Source organism: Schistocerca gregaria, chromosome 3, assembly GCF_023897955.1.
Source record: "Schistocerca gregaria isolate iqSchGreg1 chromosome 3, iqSchGreg1.2, whole genome shotgun sequence".
NCBI classification, from domain to species: Eukaryota; Metazoa; Arthropoda; class Insecta; order Orthoptera; family Acrididae; genus Schistocerca; species Schistocerca gregaria.
Window position 1 is genome coordinate 786,514,884 of NC_064922.1, and position 20,218 is coordinate 786,535,101.

Below are 20,218 nucleotides of genomic sequence, written 5' to 3' on the forward strand. Positions count from 1 at the left end.
AGCTTCTACCCACAAATCAGCATCGACTTACAAAGCGTTGCTCTTCTGAAACTCAAGTTTCCCTCTTCTCGCCTGATATTTTGTGCCCATGGATGAAGCGCAACAGGTACATTGCAAATTTCTAGATTTCTGGGAAGCATTTGACACAGTGCTTTGCTGCAGACTGTTAATTAAAAGTCCAAGCCTACAGAATAGGCTCCCGAATATATGAGTGGCTCGAAGACTTTTTAGGTTATAGAAGCTTGTCAGTTGTCTTTGATGGCGATTGCTCTTCAGAGACAAGTGTATTGTCAGTAATGTCCCAGGGAAATGTGATAGGAACAGTCTTGTTCTCTATACATATAAATGAGCTGAAGGATAGGGTGTGCAGCAATCTGTAACTGTTTGCTGATGACACTATAGTGTATTGGAAAATTTTGTCATTGGGTGCTGGTACAAGAATATAGGTTGACATTCAAAGAATTTTTAGTAGATGAGATGAGTGGCAGCTTATTTTGAAAAATGCAAGCTTATGCAAGTGAGTAGAAAAAACAATTCTGTAATGTTTAAATACAGTGTTAGTAGTGTCCTACTTGACACAATCATGTTGATTAAATGTCTAGATGTAACATTGCGAAGTGATATGAAATGGAATGATACTAAGGAAGGGGAATGGTTGACTTTGATTTATTAGGAGAATTCTAGAAAAGTGTAGCTCATCTATGAAGTAGACTGCATGCTGAACACTGGCGAAACTCATTCTAAAGTACTGTGCAAGTGTTTGGGATCCCCAGCAGATTGGATTAAAAGGTGACATCAAAGTATAATTCAAGGGCATGGTACTGGATTTGTTACTGGTAGGTACATTCAACATGCAAATATTGCAGAAATGCTCAGAGAACTCAAATTAGAATTCATGGGCGGGGGAGGGGGATGTTGATCTTTTTTAGAAATACTTACGAGAAAAAAGGAGAATCAGCATTTGCAACTACTGCCATCAGTGTACATCCTGCATAAGAAATGAGAAGACGACATACAAGAAATTAGTGCTCTTTTGGAGCTCTTTTTCTCTCCCTCCATTGTAAGTTGAACAAGAAAGTGAGTGACAACAGTGTTACAAGTTACTCTCTGCCATGCTCTATATGCTGGCTTGTGATGTTTGTACATATGTAGATGTAGAAGAAATGGTTACACCAAGCTGCAGGCGTAAAATGGCATTGATGAGTTAAATACTAGGAAAGCTTGATGTTTCTAGCAGATTATTAAAATGAACATGCTGAAATTTATTATATTTACAATATAATTTCAGTGAGGATATTGGTTGTGTTTGTGATACAGTTGATGCATCCTGCACATACAGCAACATACACAGTTTTTTTGTGATAGACATACAGCAGTTAAAATAAGTACATTTTTAAATAGAATAGAGAAGAACACTAATGTTGTCATAGCCACAGAGAGACTGTAGTATTGTACCAGTCATTTACAGCACGGAGATTGAGCTATGTGATTGTAGGAGATTGTAACGTGTTGTTGTTGCTATTGGTGTGTGTGTGTGGGGGGGGGGGGGGGGGGGTGAGCTTTCTTCCATGTGTGTGAAGTGAAATGAAAGTAAGTCCAATAAAACTAATGAACAGTGGACATCTATGGGGAAAATAAACATGTCTGCTCATAAGAAGTGTCCATTATTGAGAAAAGGGTACAGATACAGTATACAATACTGTACACACAGTAGAGCCATACAGCAGTGTTCTGTATATCTAAACTAGTGTAAAATTATCTGTAACTACAGTACTACATTAAAAAATGTCCGTACACTATTATAATATGAAAAATTATTTCATGCATTCTGGATTGTTTGAAATAATCATATATTTTTTCTGAGCCAGAATCATTTATAATGTCTTCCCAATATGTGTTTCAACTGCTAACATTAAACTAAGTCCCCCTTCATCACTTTTCACTGAAAAGTAGTGTTCCAGTTTTCGTACTGCTTCAGCTGTGTGCTTACTTTAAAGTGGAGTAAAGTCTGTTTCAGTTATGTTATCTACATCTTCATCCTGTTGTCCATTCTCAACAATGTAACCTCACCCTTCTTGATGAAGCTGTTGGATAAGTTCAGTTATAGTAGTTGATGTACTTTCTGTGAACACATAATTGATATTGACATATTCTTCAGATCCTGCCAGCTCCCTCTACTAAAGTCTTAAATTTATGCTCTCGTTCCTTCAGGTTGTTTTCTTCAACACCATTGTCAATTGCTGAAACACAGTCATTAAAAATGAACCATGTCTTATTGGAACAGTTGCTGGTTGTAGTGGTTGTTATTTGGTTAAAGGCTGAAGAAATCCAAAGAATTGTATCCAGTACACCAATAGATCTTCTGAGTTCATTACCAGATTTAACATTGTCCATTCGAGATTAAACACAAGTATGCTTCAACACTTTTTGCCTGTAAAACACTTTGAAATTGTGAATAATCCCCTGATTCAGTGGTTGGCAACTTGAAGTTGAATTTGGTGGAAAATGTTATTTTCACATTTTTTAGTGGAGCATCACAATGCGAAGTGGCATTATCCATAAATAAAATCACTTTCCTTTATTCTATCAAATGCCAGCAATCATTCAGTCATTATTACCCTCGTCATCCCAGATTGTTTAATGGCATATCACTCCTCATTCAGTTTACCCAAGTCAATACCCGCAAAACATCGTAGCTTTGCACTTTAGCCTTCCAATAATTAAAGCTTTTCAAATTCTCCTATTGTATTAATGCACAGTAAAACAACATTGTTTTACTAGGAAAAGTTCTGAATTAAAGACCAGTCTCGTCATACTTGAAATGTTTCTTTCTTTGTAACACTCACAGATTCCTGTTACCTTGTTTTGCCAGTCTGACAAATCCTCCTAACCTGGATTCACCACACACGGTTAGAAATGATATGTTGTGCCTACTCTTAAATTTGTCAACCCAACCTACAGATCCCCCCCTGCAGGTCCAGGGGTAATAATAAGCCCGCGGAATTCCTGCCTGTCGTAAGAGGCGACTAAAAGGAGTCTCAACTGTTTCGGCCTTTAATGTGATGGTCCCGTAAGGGGTTTGACCACTCCGTTTCAAACTTTTCCGTTAGTGCGTACCATTCGGAGAAGGAAGCCTTACGTGGTGCATTCTATATCCATCTTGCCCTAAGATCTGGCATATTCGTTTTTGTCATGGAGTTGGACTTCCGGCCACATCGGCTGCAATGTGTTCTGGGTAGCCTACTTTCCTCCATTGTGCACTTCCATCTTTGCTTCCTTTATTAACGGATATTTGACACCCGACAACCAGCAAGGTAGCCAGTCCATTGTGGTGGGGTCGTCATGTACCCTCTTGGTGGTAGCCCCCTGACTACACAGGGATCGCACTGCTGATGCCTGAGCTGCTACCTCCCCACGTATGCCGAGGAGTAGATGCCTATCCCTTTGGAGCATCAGGACTCCCGGCAAAGGCCATCCTGCCAGGTGGTCTTTGCTGTGGCTGGGTGGCACCCGTGGGGAGAGCCCCTGGTCGGAGTGGATGGCATTAGGGTGGATGATCCGCAGTGAAGCGTGGTACACACTTCACACCCTGTTGCTCCTGCTTCACCTACTTCAGGAGCAACGTCCCCCCCCCCCCCCCCCCCCCCCCCCCAACCATCAGGGACATCACTTCCCCCTTCCCAGCCAGAGAAGAGTAAGATTTCTTCGGCTACTCTCGCCAGGAACGGGTCCCTTGGGGACGTCCCTTCGCAAGTTCCGACCAGTAGAAAAGCGGACACCCGCAAGTGGCTGAAACAACCACCAGTCCCTGGTCATAGGACCTCACGGTTGTCATCCGTCCCTGAGACTGACCCAGTGAAGCCCTCCAAGCCGGAACCACCGAAGGCACAGCGTGAGAAGCAAAAGAAGAAGAAAGTCCCCAAGAATAATGACATTGCGCTGGCACCCGTCCCACCGCTTGCTACAAGCTCTGCGTCTGAGGATGAGGTGGAGAGTCTGGCGTCCACTGAGGACCTCGATCTTGCCAGTCCCTCAGACACCATGCATAGCACTAGCACAATTGCTCAATCGTAGGCAGCAGGTGACCCAGCGGCGTAATCTGCCTTCCCAGTCCCTTCACGCCTTTCTCAGCCATGGGCAATGTCATCCTCCAGTGGAACTGCACCAGTTTCTTCCACCATCTAGCTGAGCTCCGCCAACTTATCAGTCTTCACCCTTCGTTCTGCATTGCTCTTCAGGAAACTTGGTTTCCAGCAATGCTAACCCCCGCACTCCGTGGCTATTGGGGTTATTATAAGAACCGGGCAGCTTATGAAACGGTGTCTGGTGACGTCTGCATCTATGTCTTTCACTCTCTTCACTACGAGTCTGTCCCTCTACAAACACCTTTAGAGGCTGTCACTGTTCAGGTGTGGATGTCACAGGCTGTTACCCTCTGCAGTCTTTACCTTCCACCAGATGGTGATATCGCGCAGCATGTCCTGGCTGCACTGATAGCCCAATTGTCGCCACCGTTCTTGTTACTGGGCGACTTCAGCGCCCATAACCCTCTGTGGGGTGAGTCAGTGGCAACAGGTCGAGGCGCCACCATTGAGCATTTATTGGCACAGCTCGATCTTTCAATTTTAAATGATGGTGCCTTCACACACTTCAGTGTGACGCATGGCACGTATTCCGCCATCGACCTTGCGATCTACAGCCCTAGCCTCTTACCGTCTGTCCAATGGAGTGTGCATGACGACCCGTATGGTAGTGACCACTTTCCGATCTTTCTGTCACTGCCACAGCATCACTCTTCTGGGCGCCCTAGCAGATGGGCTATGAATAAGGCTGACTGGGACTTGTTCTTCTCCATTGTCGCTGTTGAGCCTCTCTCTAATGACGCCAATGATGCGGTGGTTCACTCGGTCACCACCGGCATTGTTACTGGCGCAGAATCTGCCATTCCCCGTTCTTCTGGGCCCCCTCGGTGGAGGACTGTGCCTTTGTGGTCACCTGCAGTCATCGAGGCAATTAAAGATCGCCAGTGGGCGCTCCAGCGTCACAAGACGCATCCCTCTTTGGAAAACCTCATCGCCTTTAAACGGCTGCGTGCGCAGGCCCACCGCCTTATCTGCCAACACAAGCAGGAGTGCTGGGAGCGGTATGTGTCCACCATTGGCCTCCATGTCTCTCCATCGCAGGTCTGCGCCAAGATCAGACGCCTCTATGGCTATCGGACCCCTGTCAGCTTTCGTGCGCTCCCACTGAATGGAGCAGTTTGTACTGACTCCGACATAATTGCAAACCGCTTGGCAGAGCATTTTGCTCTGAGTTCCGCTTCTGCAGAGTACCCACTGGTCGTCCGCTCCATTAAAGAGTGGATGGAACATCGGAGCCTTTCCTTTCGCACCCACCATGCTGAATCCTACAATGTTCCATTCAGTGAGTGGGAATTTCACAGTGCCCTAGCTGCTTGCCCTGATACAGCTCCTGGGCCAGATCGCATCCACTGTCAGATGCTGAAGCACCTTTCAGTAGACTGCCAGCGATGCCTCCTCGGCCTTTATAACCGTCATTGGGTCGAGGGTGAGTTTCCGTCGCAATGGTGGGAAAGCATTGTCATCCCCGTTTTGAAACCTGGCAAGAACCCTTTGGAGGTGAACAGCTACCGCCCCACTAGCATCACCAACGTTCTTTGCAAGTTGCTCGAACGGATGGTGAGCTGGCGGTTGAGTTGGGTGCTCGAGTCTCGGGGCCTTCTGGCTCCGTCTCAAAGTGGGTTCCGTAAAGGCCGCTCTGCCGCCGACAATCTGGTAAGCCTTGAGTCAGCTATCCGTACAGCCTTTACCCGCCGTCAGCACCTGGTTGTTGTGTTTTTCGGCATGCGGAAGTTGTACGATACAACATGGCGTCATCACATCCTCACTACGCTTCATGGTTGGGGTCTTCGGGGTCCACTGCCGATGTTCATCAGAAATTTTCTGGCGCATCGTATCTTCTGCGTGCAACTCGCGGCCTCCCATAGTTCCTCCCAAGCTCAGGAGAACGGGGTACCGCAGGGGTCTGTTTTAAGTGTCTGCCTGTTTTTAATAGCAATTAACGGGCTCGCTGCGGCGGTGGGAACGTCTGTCTCAGCGTCCTTGTATGCTGACGACTTGTGCCTTTACTATAGCTCCATTGGCATTGCAGCTGCTGAACATCAGCTGCAGGGCGCTATCCGCAAGGCGCTGTCTTGGGCTGTAGCGCATGGCTTCCAGTTTTCGGCTGCCAAGACATGCGTTATGCATTTCTGCCGTTGACGCACTGTTCACCCGGAGCCGCAGCTTTATCTTAACAGCGAACTTATTGCTGTGGTGGAGTCACTTAGGTTTTTGGGTGTGGTTTTTGATGCCCGGTTGACATGGCTGCCTCATATTCGGCAGCTTAAACAGATGTGTTGGCGGCATCTAAATGCTCTGCAATGCTTGAGTCACACCAGCTGGGGTGCTGACCGATTTACCCTCTTACAGCTCTACCAGGCGTTCATCCAGTCCTGTCTGGATTATGGGAGCCTGGCTTATGGCTCAGCATACCCATCTGCATTGCAGGTGCTGGACTCAATCCTACACAGCGGGATATGACTTGCCACTGGTGATTTCCGGACCAGTCCTGTGGACAGCATACTTGTGGAGGCAGGTGTCCTTCCACTGTGGTTACGACGCCAATATTTACTGGCCGCTTATGCTACCCCTGTTTGTAGCTTTCCAGGGCATGCAAATTATCGACTGCTGTTCCCGCAGTCAGTCGTCCATCTCCCAGAACGTCGGGTTGTACGATTGCTGTCCGTGTCAGAGAGCTTCTCTTCGGGCTTGGGGTTTTCCCTGTTTCACCTCCTTTCTGGGCCCCTCTGCATACACCTCCGTGGTGTGTGCCTCGCCCTGGCCCTCGGCTCGAACTGGCACAGGGCCCGAAGGACTCAGTCCCTCCGGAGGCCTTCCGCCGCCACTTTAACTCCATCCTAGCCACGTATCAGGGCTCTGGCATTGTATACACTGACGGTTCGATGGTTGCTGGTCGGGTCAGTTATGCTCTAACTCTAGGGGACCATTACGAACAACGATCTTTGCCGGCTGGCTGCAGCGTTTTCACTGCTGAGCTGGTCGCCATCTTTCATGCCCTTGAGTATATCCGCTCCTGCTCAGGTGAGTCTTTCATTGTCTGTTGCGACTCCCTGAGAAGTTTACGAGCTATCGACCACTATTTCCCTCGCTCTCATCTGGTGATGGCTGCCCAGGAGTCTCTCCACGCTCTTGCCTGTTGTAGCCGCTTTGTGGTCTTTGTGTGGACCTCTGGTCATGTTGGTATCCCGGGGAATGAACATGTTGACCACCTGACCAAACAGACCACCAGTGAACCAATCCTGGACATTGGCCTCCCGGAGACTGATTTGCGAGCAGTCTTACGCCGCAAAGTTTTCATGCTATGGGACACTGAATGGTGCAGTCTGACCACCCATAACTAACTCCGTGCCGTCAAGGAGACGACGACTGTGTGGCAGTCATCCATGTGGGTCTCTCGCAAGGAGTCTGTTGTCCTCTGCCGGCTGCGCATTGGGCACACTCGGCTGTTGCATGGCCACTTATTTCACCGAGAGGACCATCCTCTATGTCGCTGGGGCTCCGTTTTGTCTGTGGTCCACATTTTGTTGGAGTGTCGCCTTTTAGCTGTGCTCAGGCAGACGTTAGCGCTGCCTGATACGCTCCCTGCCCTTTTAACAGATGACTCTGCCATGGCGGACTTAATTTTGCATTTTATTCGGGCAGGAGGCTTTTATCGCTTAATGTAAGTGTTTGTCTTTTTGTGTTGATTCTGGCCTATGGCCTACGATTTTAGTCTGATTTTTTAATGTGTTTCTCGGTGGTTGGCTTTTCCTTTTTTGTGTCTATGGTCGGCCAACCACCGTCACACTCTGTGTGATTTTATATCTAAAAACAAAGATGATGTGACTTACCAAACGAAAGCACTGGCAGGTTGATAGATACACAAACGTACACACAAAATTCAAGCTTTCACAACCAATGGTTGTTTCATCAGGAAAGAGAGAAGGAGAGGGAAAGACGAAAGGATGTGGGTTTTAAGGGAGAGGGTAAGGAGTCATTCCAATCACGGGAGCGGAAAGACTTACCTTTGGGGGAAAAAAGGCTGCGTCTGTGTATGCGTGGACAGACAGGCGTGCGTGCGCAAGTGCACACCCATCCTCCAAAAACCAACCAACTAACCTACAGGTGCTTTAAAATGTGACACCCTAACTCCTTGCCGATTGCAAATGGCAGAACCAAAAGTCAAATAGTGCATGGTGCGTTGGGAAAAGTGCATTTAATAGCAAGGTTATCATTTCCATTACACAATTTCAGAATGTCACATTGTTGCTTAAACAGCCACTGATCTGTTTTTCCGATAGCGAACATTGTGGCCATGTCTCTAACACTAAACTTTTCCTTTTCGTAGACATTGATGATCTTGATCTTTTCATTCAGTGTTAACCACTTCCATTTTTGTGGCATCTTAGTATTGCAGTATATAAGCTCTCATGCTTCAAGACAGAGACAGTATGCACTTTAACTTAACGGAACATGGAAATTCGTGATAATGATTGTTGCCATTTAATTTACAACTATCTTCTTCTTTCACACAATCCATCATTAAGAAGCTTCAATTGTTGTTCAGGGATACATTTCAGTTCCAGAGTCCGTTATTGATAAAGTCCACCATTTGAATGAATTTTACCATAAGGGCTAATGTTATTTTGCAGGAGATTTTTAAAATGTCTACTATTGGAGGAGTCTGTCTGTTAAAGATCGGCAAATGTCTGTTAAGGGAAGTTTTACTGTATACTGAAAGCTATTGCAAAAGTCTCTTGAGTTTATACTACTGCTTTGATGAATGGTTTCAAATTGAAACCACTGTGGCAGGATATAGTTTTGGTACAAAATTTATTAAATTTTAGACCCTATTTGCTTGTTATGTATGACTGTATTTTTTTTTTTTAGGTATTACACTAAGTTGTCAAAAGTCTTGGGATACCTCCTAATATCATGTCGGACCTATTTTTTCCCAGCATAGTGCAGCAAATCTGTAAAGCTTGGACTGAACGTCCCCTGCAGAAATATTGAGCTATGCTGCCTCCATAATCATCCATAATTGAGAAAATGTTGTCACAGCAGGATTTTGTGCACAAACTGCCCTCTTGATTACATCCCACAAATGTTCAGTGGGTTTCATGTTGGGCATTCTGGGTGGCCAAGACATTTGCTGAAATTGTTCAGAATGTTTTTCAGACCAGTCACAAACAGTTGTGGCCCAGTGATATGGCACATTGTCATCCATAAAAATTCCATTATTCTTTTGTAACATAGAGTCCATGAATGGCTGCAAATGGTCTCCAAGCAGTCCATTTGGACAAGAGGCCCCAGTCCATTCCAATTTAACATAGACCATACCGTTATGGAACCACCATCTGCTTGCACAGTGCCTTGTTGAAAACTTGGACCTACATGTGAACCCTACCATCAGGTTGTACCAACTGACATCGGGACTCATCTGACATTGCCGCATGTTTCCAGTCTTCTAGGGTCCAACCAATATGGTCATGAGTCCACGGGAAGCACTGCTTGCGATGATGTGCTCTTAGCAAAGGCACTAGTCTCAGTCACATTTGTAAATTATTTGTTGTGGTTCAGCTTTTAATTCTTTTTGTTACTTCATCCATTAAAGTAATGTTTTTGACTCACATATGTCATACATTGCTTTAATTGTTATTGTTATTGTTGTGGTCTTCAGTCCTGAGACTGGTTTGATGCAGCTCTCCATGCTACTCTATCATGTGCAAGCTTCTTCATCTCCCAGTACCTATTACAACCAACATACTTCTGAATCTGCTTAGTGTATTCATTTCTTGGTCTCCCTCTACGATTTTTACCCTCCACGCTGCCCTCCAATGCTAAATTTGTGATCCCTTGATGCCTCAGAACATGTCCTACCAACCGATCCCTTCTTCTTGTCCAGTTGTGCCACAAACTTCTCTTCCCCCCAATCCTATTCAATATTTCCTCATGAATTATGTGATCTACCCATCTAATCTTCAGCATTATTCTGAAGCACCACATTTTGAATGCTTCTATTCTCTTCTTGTCCAAACTATTTATCGTCCATGTTTCATTTCCATACATGGCTACACTCCATACATATACTTCCAGAAATGCCTTCCTGACACTTAAATCTATACTCGATGTTAACAAATTTCTCTTCTTCAGAAACGCTTTCCTTGCCATTGCCAGTCTACATTTTATAACCATCATAAGTTATTTTGCTCCCCAAATAGCAAAACTCCTTTACTACCGCTACTTTTAAGTGTCTCATTTCCTAATCTAATTCCCTCAGTATCACCCGACTTAATTTGATTACATTCCATTATCCTAGTTTTGCTTTTGTTGATTTTCATCTTATATCCTCCTTTCCAGAGACCTTCCATTGCGTTTAACTGCTCTTTCAAGTACTTTGCTCTGTCTGACAGAATTACAATGTCATCGGCGAACCTCAACGTTTTTATTTCTTCTCCATGGATTTAATACCTACTCCAAATTTTGTCAGGACAGGCTCTCCCAAGGCCGTCAGTAGTTCCAGTGGAATGTTGTCTTCTCCCGGTGCCTTGTTTCGACTCAGGTCTTTCAGTGCTCTGTCAAACTCTTCACACAGTATCGTATCTCCCATTTCATCTTCATCTTCATCCTCTTCCATTTCTATAATATTGTCCTCAAGTACATCGCCCTTGTATAGACCCTCTGTATACTCCTTCCACCTTTCTGCTTTCCCTTCTTTGCTTAGAACTGAGTTTCCATCTGAGCTCTTGATATTCATACAAGTGGCTCTCTTTTCTCCAAAGGTCTCTTTAATTTTTCTATAGGCAGTGTCTATCTTACCCCCTAGTGAGATAAGCCTCTACATCCTTACATTTGTCCTCTAACCATCCCGGCTTAGCCATTTTGCATTTCATGTCGATCTCATTTTTGAGACGTTTATATTCCTTTTTGCCTGCTTCATTTACTGCATTTTTATATTTTCTCCTTTCATAAATTAAATTCAATATTTCTTCTGTTACCCAAGGATTTCTACTAGCCCTCTTTTTACCTACTTGATCCTCTGCTGCCTTCAATACTTCTTCCCTCAAAGCTACCCATTCTTCTTCTACTGTATTTCTTTCCCCCATTCCTGTTAATTGTTCGTTTATGCTCTCCCTGAAACTCTGTACAACCTCTGGTTCTTTTAGTTTATCCATGTCCCATCTCCTTAAATTCCCACCTTTTTGCAATTTCTTCAGTTTTCATCTACAGGTCATAACAATAGATTGTGGTCAGACTCCACGTCTGCCCTTGGAAATGTCTTACAATTTCAAACCTAGTTCCTAAATCTCTGTCTTACCATTATATGATCTATCTGATACCTTTTAGTATCTCCAGGGTTCTTCCATGTATACAACCTTCTTTCATGATTCTTGAACCAAGTATTAGCTATGATTGAGTTATGCTCTGTGCAAAATTCAAACAGACGGCTTCCTCTTTCATTTCTTAGCCCCAATCCATATTCACCTACTATGTTTCCTTCTCTCTTTCTTTTATTTCATCATACATTTCTTCAATTTCTTCGTCATCTGCAGAGCTAGTTGGCATATAAACTTGTACTAGTGTAGTAGGTGTGGGCTTCGTACCTATCTTGGCCACAATAATGCGTTCACTATGCTGTTTGTAGTAACTTACCCGCATTCCTATTTTTTTATTCATTATTAAACATACTCCTGCATTACCCCTATTTGATTTTGTTTTTATAACCCTGTAGTCACCTGACCAAAAGTGTTGTTCCTTCTGCCACCAAACTTCACTAATTCCCTCAATATCTAACTTTAACCTATCAATTTCCCATTTTTAATTTTCTAACCTACCTGCCCGATTAAGAGAGTTGACATTCCACGCTCGGATCCGTAGAATGGCAATTTTTTTCTCCTGATAACAACATCCTCTTGAGTAGTCCCCTCCCAGAGATTCGAATGGGAGACTATTTTAGCTCTGGAATATTTTACCCAAGAGGCTGCTTTATTAATAATGTTAGTGTTTTGTCTTTCCAGTGAAGCATGGACCTTGTCGTTGGTGGGGAGGCTTGCGTGCCTCAGCGATACAGATACCCGTACTGTAGGTGCAACCACAACGGAGGGGTATCTGTTAAGAGGCCAGACAAACGTGTGGTTCCTGAAGAGGGGCAGCAGCCTTTTCAGTAAATGCAGGGGCAACAGTCTGAATGATTGACTGATCTGGTCTTGTAACACTAACCAAAACGGCCTTGCTGTGCTGGTACTGCGAACGTCTGAAAGCAAGGGGAAACTACGGCAGTAATTATTCCAGAGTTCATGCAGCTTTACTGTATGGTTAAATGATGATGGTGTCCTATTGAGTAAAATACTCCGGAGGTAAAATAGTCCCCCATTCGGATCTCCTGGCGGGGACTACTCAAGAGGACATCGTTATTAGGAGAAAGAAAACTGGCGTTCTACTGATCGGAGCTTGGAATGTCAGATCCCTTAATGGGGCAGGTAGGTTAGAAAATTTAAAAAGGGAAATGGATAGGTTAAAGTTAGATATAGTGGGAATTAGTGAAGTTCAGTGGCAGGAGGAACAACACTTTCAGCCAGGCGAATACAGGGTTATAAATACAAAATCAAATAGGGGTAATGCAGGAGTAGGTTTAATAATGAATAAAAAAATAGGAGTCCGGGTAAACCACTACAAACAGCATAGTGAACACATTATTGTGGCCAAGGTAGACACGAAGCCCACACCTACTACAGTAGTATGAGTTTATATTCCAATATTGGAACACGTGAGGTAATACTGACCCTACAACTTATCTTAGAAAATAGATTAAGGAAAGGCAAAACGTCTTTTCTAGCATTTGTAGACTTAGAGAAAGCTTTTGACAATGTTGAATAGAATACTCTCTTTCAAATTCTGAAGGTGGCAGGGGTAAAATACAGGGAGCGAAAGGCTATTTACAATTTGTACAGAAACCAGATGGCAGTTATAAGAGTCGAAGGACATGAAAGCGAAGCAGTGGTTGGGAAGGGAGTGAGACAGGGTTGTAGCCTCTCCCCGACGTTGTTCAATCTGTATGTTGCGCAAGCAGTAAAGGAAACAGAAAAAAAATTTGGAGTAGGTATTAAATCCATGGAGAAGAAATAAAAACGTTGAGGTTCGCCGATGACATTGTAATTCTGTCAGACAGAGCAAAGGACTTGAAAGGGCAGTTAAACGCAATGGAAGGTCTCTGGAAAGGAGGATATAAGATGAAAATCAACAAAAGCAAAACTAGGATAATGGAATGTAATCAAATTAAGTCGGGTGATACTGAGGGAATTAGATTAGGAAATGAGACACTTAAAAGTAGCGGTAGTAAAGGAGTTTTACTATTTGGCGAGCAAAATAACTTATGATGGTTATAAAATGTAGACTGGCAATGGCAAGGAAAGCGTTTCTGAAGAAGAGAAATTTGTTAACATCGATTATAGATTCAAGTGTAAGGAAGTCATTTCTGAAGGTATTTGTATGGAGTGTAGTCATGTATGGAAGTGAAACATAGACGATAAATAGTTTGGACAAGAAGAGAATAGAAGCTTTCGAAATGTTGTGCTACAGGAGAATGCTGAAGATTAGATGGGTAGATCACATAAATATTGAGGAGGTATTGAATAGGATTGGGGAGAAGAGAAGTTTGTCGCACAACTTGACAAGAAGAAGGGACCCGTTTATAGGACATGTTCTGAGGCATCAAGGAATCACCAATTTAGTATTGGAGGGTAGCATGGAGGGTAAAAATCGTAGAGGGAGACAAAGAGATGAATACACTAAGCAGATTCAGAAGGATGTAAGTTGCAGTAAGTACTGGGAGATGAAGAATCTTGCACAGGATATGGTAGCAGGTATGGAAGCATATCATACCAGTCTCAGGACTGAAGACCACAACAACAGTGTTTGCATCATACGAGAAGTCATGCTCATTGTAAGTGTTGTGCAACCCATGGATTGATTTGTCCGTTTTAACTCTTGCCTGGTATTTGGTATGAAATCATCGCAGAACCTTCATAGTTGACTCACATTTAGTGAAGTCAAGGACCACAGCACACACATCGCTCCATTATACATCACGTTCTGACGTACCTGCCAGTTACTGCTGCTCTCTGCATTTACACCGCAGTGCAGATTACATATCAAAACTTGGAGAGTTTCTCTATGCCAGATATGTGTCGTCATTTTTCTGTTGTCTCATAGTTTCGTGCAATTGTCTTCTGAAACCCTGGAGGTACAATGGTACAAATCACCAGGAGGTGGTATCGCACTGCTGCTGATAGAAACATCAAAATTGAAAAATTGTTACATAACCTTCAGAACCCTGAACCCCATTCTCAGGAGGGGGGGAGGTAGGTTTGGAAATCATGGGTGTGCCACTCAAATACCAGGTTGAGAGGGACCCACCCCTTATGACTTGTGTCCCTCTCAGTCTGCTGCCTGAGTGACTTCAACCTCCTTCACCACCTTTCCAGGCCCATCTCGTTGAACGGTTCTGAAAGTTAAGTAATAATTTGACTAGTATTGGCAGCAAAGGAATTTTGTCTTCTGAAGGGAAGTGCGGGACAGCCAAGTTGTCTCATAGTTTTTCATTTTTCACAAGTGATCATTGTAATACAAGTTTGTGTATTACTTATATTTATCCAAAACAGTAATATAATTCAGTTTTTTGGCATTAATTTCTATAGAGCTCCCAATTTTCTGAGGGCGTCTGTTTAGTCTTAAACACTTCTGGCAAGTGCTTTAGCTATAGTTTAATGATAATTACTTGATACTTGACACTTCAAGTGTGGGAGCTGGTTTCCTCCAAGCTTCGCAACATCACGCCTGAACTGTTCACCGTTGCCAAACTACCACACAACAGTTGGTCAGTTCTCTTCCAGTTCCGTGTCTGTTATTCTTTCTTGTTGTGTTTGGTGTATTTTAGCGCAATGGTTAGCATAGTAACCTGCCATGTGGAGTGTTGTAGATGCAAATCTTCTGTGATATCAAAAAAAAATTTACTTCAAAATCCAATCAGAAGAGTTTGATTGTAATGTTTTCTCAATTAATTGGTGTAAATGTAATTTTTTATATCTAGTTATTTACTGTGTGATTTTTATTGTCATTTTTATTTGCTCTTTTTTTTTTCTTCCTATTTTTGTGTGGAGTCTGTATGTGTTGCCTATAATGTGCAACCAATGCCAACGATGACTGCTCATGTAGTCAGTGGGAAGATACTTTCAGGTAACTAATGACAGCAAGAAACTGCAGTTTGCTTTTAGCCCTGAAACTGAACTTTTCTGTCTTGAGTTTGCTCGTAGAGGTTAGCTTTAATAGCTGCGAACAAAATGATGGTGATTTTAGTTCTGCCACAGATTGTTGACCACCGCTATCTCGTATACATTAAATACCACGAGGTGGTGGTTAGCTTTGGACAGGAGTTTAAATTCAGGGCTGCAAAACCCATCTTTTGCCGCAGTACAGTCATTGGTCACTTAAAATCAGCTCTAGACAGAGCACCTTACGTTTCGGACATATCTAGTGCCAGCCACATCCAACATTGCCATGTGTTACACATTAACAGCATTTGTGAAATGACTTGGCGTGCTTATGTTCACTTATAACTGATTGGTGGCTAATGTGACAATACTGTAGCAGCAAATTACAGATGTCGACTATCAAGTAATTTTAAGCAGACTGTATGTTATATGAAAATTTGTCATCCAAGGAAATAAATGTAAAATGAACAAAATGTAAATTAAAATTAGGTCATTATATATGAATAGAAGAGAAACTCAGTAACATACAAGCGTTTGGAAAAGAATGTCAACTTGATCCTCCTTCCATCGAAGGCCATCTTATACTATTGTAAGTCAGTTGATGTGTGACTGACTGTATGGCAAAGGAAAACTTGGAAATTAATCTTATACTTTCATACAAATAGCTTGTTTTGCATACAGTAATATTAACAATTAAATTCAGTCATTTTATAACATTTTGGTTTGTTTTTATTGAATTGATGTTTTATACAGAACCTTCCCTCATTGTTTCAGAAATAAGACATTAATGTTTGGCTACTTGATGCTGGATCGTGCTTTAGAATGGTACAAGTGTTTACTAACACTGAGCTTACCGGAACCAAGAGATCTTAACATAAATCCAAGGAATTGCATCGGCACCGTCCTGTCGCTAAATGGCCATCGGAAATACTTTTGCATGTACCATGCTAAGCACCCTGAATGCGGTAGAGGAAAAGGTTCAAAGGTAGGACAGTGTTGGGGACTTCCATATTTGAGCAGCTGTAATTATAGTTGTTCTGTGCATGTAACTTAGTGTTTCTATTATGTGCAAGCCTCCCCGTTTGCAACTTTCGACAGTCTGTTCTTTCACACTAATCTGTTAATTGGGAAATAATTTTCCCCAGTGTAGTAAAATTTCATTCATTTTTGTTTTTGCCAATAATCTTCAGCTGCAGACATCAGAATTTAAATAGCTAGTTTAATTGATTATTTTATGTCACAAGTCAGAGTTTAAGCATTAGCAATATTTTGCATCAGAAAAATACTTAAAGTGCACCATATGAGAATGTTTTGTCTATTCCTTATCTTTAAGGATGTACAGTAATATTGATAGTAGATACAGCTGAGATGTCTTGTAACCTCCCCCCAGTTTCACACCAAACTATATTATTCACATACGCTGTAGGTGAAGTTATATTTTAATTATTTTAGCGTAATAAATATCTTTCCTCCTTGTCATGAGACTCATTGTTGTCCACTTCCATTATTGTGAAAACTACTAAATGATAACATCTCCTTTCTTAAATGCAGGAATTTATTAATTAAATCACTCAATTTATAAACATTTATGAACATCAAACAATGTGTGCCATTCTGCCACTCATCTCCGGCCTCCCTACTGAACAAACTCTCTCTCTAGCCTCTCACACCCGACTTCCACCCACGGACTCCAACATTTGACTACTGCTTATCCAATCGCACATTGTTGACTGCACTGCAGTCTTTGCTTAAACCATGTATGATCTCTGCATAGTGCATAATCGATACTATGTAAGGGTACTGCACCCTTACATATCCCCACCAAAATAATACTTTAATGTGAAAAAATGTAATAGTGGTATTATATTTGAATATTAAAGTAGAAAAATATATAGAAAGACAAAAAAGAAAAAAAAATGTAAAATTACATTATTTAGTCAAAACTATTTGTTTATTAATTGAGAACCTCAAGTCATTAAGAATAATTCTCATTTGTGTAAGGAAAATGGTGTTTAAGAAATTCAAGTATCACTTAATCACAGTACATTAATCAAATTACAACGTTGAATCACTCACTAATTACCAACAAGATAAGTCAGGTTAATCGCAAATGCTTGTGCACACTGCATAATGTCATTGAATTAACATAGCAACATGAAACACAATGCTGTAATGTCCCAAATAAATAGTATGGCTAACTGTGATACACAAATAACAAGTGTCTATTAGCTTGTTCATGATTTTTTAAAATGAATTAAATACTAATGATCAGATAGTCACTGTATTGAATGAATAGAAACATAGACCTAACTGAGTGAATGTGATCAAAAAATAAACAAATTAATAAACAGACAACTCTAACTACTACACAATATTCACAGGAAAATATTCTATTACTACCTCACATAAATTAACACTCCAAGTCGCAGCATATTTTCAAAATGTGATACTGTTATATTTATGGCATACAGTTTACAGGGTTATATATTAAAAACAAAGATTCCAAGACTTACCAAGCGGGAAAGCGCCGGCAGACAGGCACAATGAACAAAACACACAAACACACACACAGAATTACTAGCTTTCGCAACCGATGGTTGCTTCTTCAGGAAGGAGAGGGAAAGACGAAAGGAAGTGGGTCTTAAGGGAGAGGGTAAGGAGTCAAGGAGTCATTCCAATCCCGGGAGCGGAAAGACTTCCCTTGGGGGGAAAAAAAGGACAGGTGTACACTCGTACACACACACACACACACACACACACACACACACACACACACACACACACACACACATCCATCCGCACATACACAGACACAAGCAGACATATTTAAAGGCAAAGAGTAAGGGCAGAGATGTCAGTCGAGGCGGAAGTACAGAGGCAAAGAGGTTGTTGAAAGACAGGTGAGGTATGAGCGGCGGCAACTTGAAATTAGCGGAGGTTGAGGCCTGGCGGATATCGAGAAGAGAGGATATACTGAAGAGCGAGTTCCCATCTCCGGAGTTCGGATAGGTTGGTGTTGGTGGGAAGTATCCAGATAACTTGGACGGTGTAACACTATGCCAAGATGTGCTGGCCGTGCACCAAGGCATGTTTAGCCACAGGGTGATCCCCATTACCAACAAACACTGTCTGCCTGTGTACATTCATGCAAATGGACAGTTTGTTGCAACAAATTATAGGGCTGTGGCATCGAAGCCGCCGGGGACTGTAGACTCATTATCTCTGCAAATTGGTGGAATTATAATAACAGCGTCATAACAGCGACTCCCGCGCCGTTGTTGTTGTTGTTGTTGTTGTTGTTGTTCAGCTGGCCGCTGACATCAGCATCCCATGGTTCCGCATTCCACACAGCTCGCCAACCTGACTGGCTAGCGCAGCGCTGGAACAGGCGACAGTCATGCTGTGTGCTAGGTCCTTGTAGGGGTTGGTACATCCTCTACTGCAGTTGTAACATGTGACGATCGCACTGCGCACGCATCGCTTCACGTCGGTGGCTCCACATCGGCACGCCAACATACAAACACAAAACGGAATTACGCGCGCATGTCAATCAGTTTGTAGTCACACTCTCGCCACGCGTTCCTATTATTGCTTATAGACGTGTCTCTGACTCGAGCACTGCACAATGTTTACGTGACGGCATAAAATGCTTAAAACTGATTGCATCTAGCTCACAGTAGCTACCTACTACTGTCCACTATAACTAACTCGCAATAGCTACTGACTATTGTGCATTTATTTTCACGCAGGCAAAATGATATGTACACAAATAACACACTGTCTTTTTTTTTTACAGTGTCTTGCAACAGTTCTTATAGGTGATAAGGTTTAATATTTTCTACATGTTGTAGGCTATGATACTGATCGGACTGCACCATTCAATTTCATCCGAATTAGGGTGAACAAGTTTTCTAATTTTGAATGGTCATCTGTAGTAGTGATGAAACTGTTTTATCTCTTGATTTGCGCTTCATGATTTCGTATGAGTTCGAATAAATGCTAAATCACCAACTTTGTATGTAATGGGCTTCACTATCTTGTCATGTGCCAGCTTCCGTTCTTCTGCTCGTTTCTTCATCATCTCCAATGCGATTTTAAAGCGCTCCTCTTACACGATTTCCTTTTCTTGCAGAAAGGAAATGTATTCATGAAAGATACTGTCAGGTTTCTTTCCAAAGAGAACTGTACATGACGGCAATCCCGTTGAATCATGTGACAAGCTATTAATTACTGTTTCAAAATCTGTCAATCATTCTATCCATCTTTTATGCTTCTTCCCACAATGTGCGTGAAATAAACGTCTGAGTTCATGCATTTGACATTCATTTGGGTTGGCTGCGGGTCTGAAAGACGAAATTGCAATGTGCCGAATACCTTCATCATTAATAAAATCTTTCCATAAGTGTGACCGAAAATGTGGACCTTTGTCCGATAAAATGCACTCTGGCTTGACAGTATTTATGAAGTATTCTTCCCTGAGTTTCTTGATGATGATCTTACTGTTGGCTTTCCTGAGTGGGTAAAGGTGTACAAATTTCAAAAAGACATCCATCACAACCAAAATTTGAGTAAAATTCCCTTTTGACCTGGGTAACGGTCCATAGAGATTGAGAGCTGAAATTTCACCAGGCTTTTGAGGTAGAATGCTATACATGAAACCTTTGTGCTGAATCGTAGACACTTTAGTTTTTTGACAGAGATCGCAAGATTTCAGAATTGATCGTACTTTTCGTGCCATGTTATCGAAGATGACGTTCTCTTGCAATTTTAGTATACATTTACGCGGCCTGAAATGAGCGTATCGCGCGTGAACGTATCTTATTAATT

The 20,218-nt window shown here is 42.5% G+C and overlaps 1 protein-coding gene across 1 annotated transcript in view; it reads left to right on the forward strand.

Moving 5' to 3' along the window:
- Nucleotides 1-20,218, forward strand: part of LOC126354232 (dnaJ homolog subfamily C member 16) — a 162,753-nt gene that overhangs the window by 116,168 nt on the left and 26,367 nt on the right. The window contains exon 11 of the mRNA XM_050003727.1: nt 16,166-16,376. Coding sequence (XP_049859684.1) covers nt 16,166-16,376 — 211 coding nt within the window. The remainder of the gene's footprint in view (nt 1-16,165; nt 16,377-20,218) is intronic.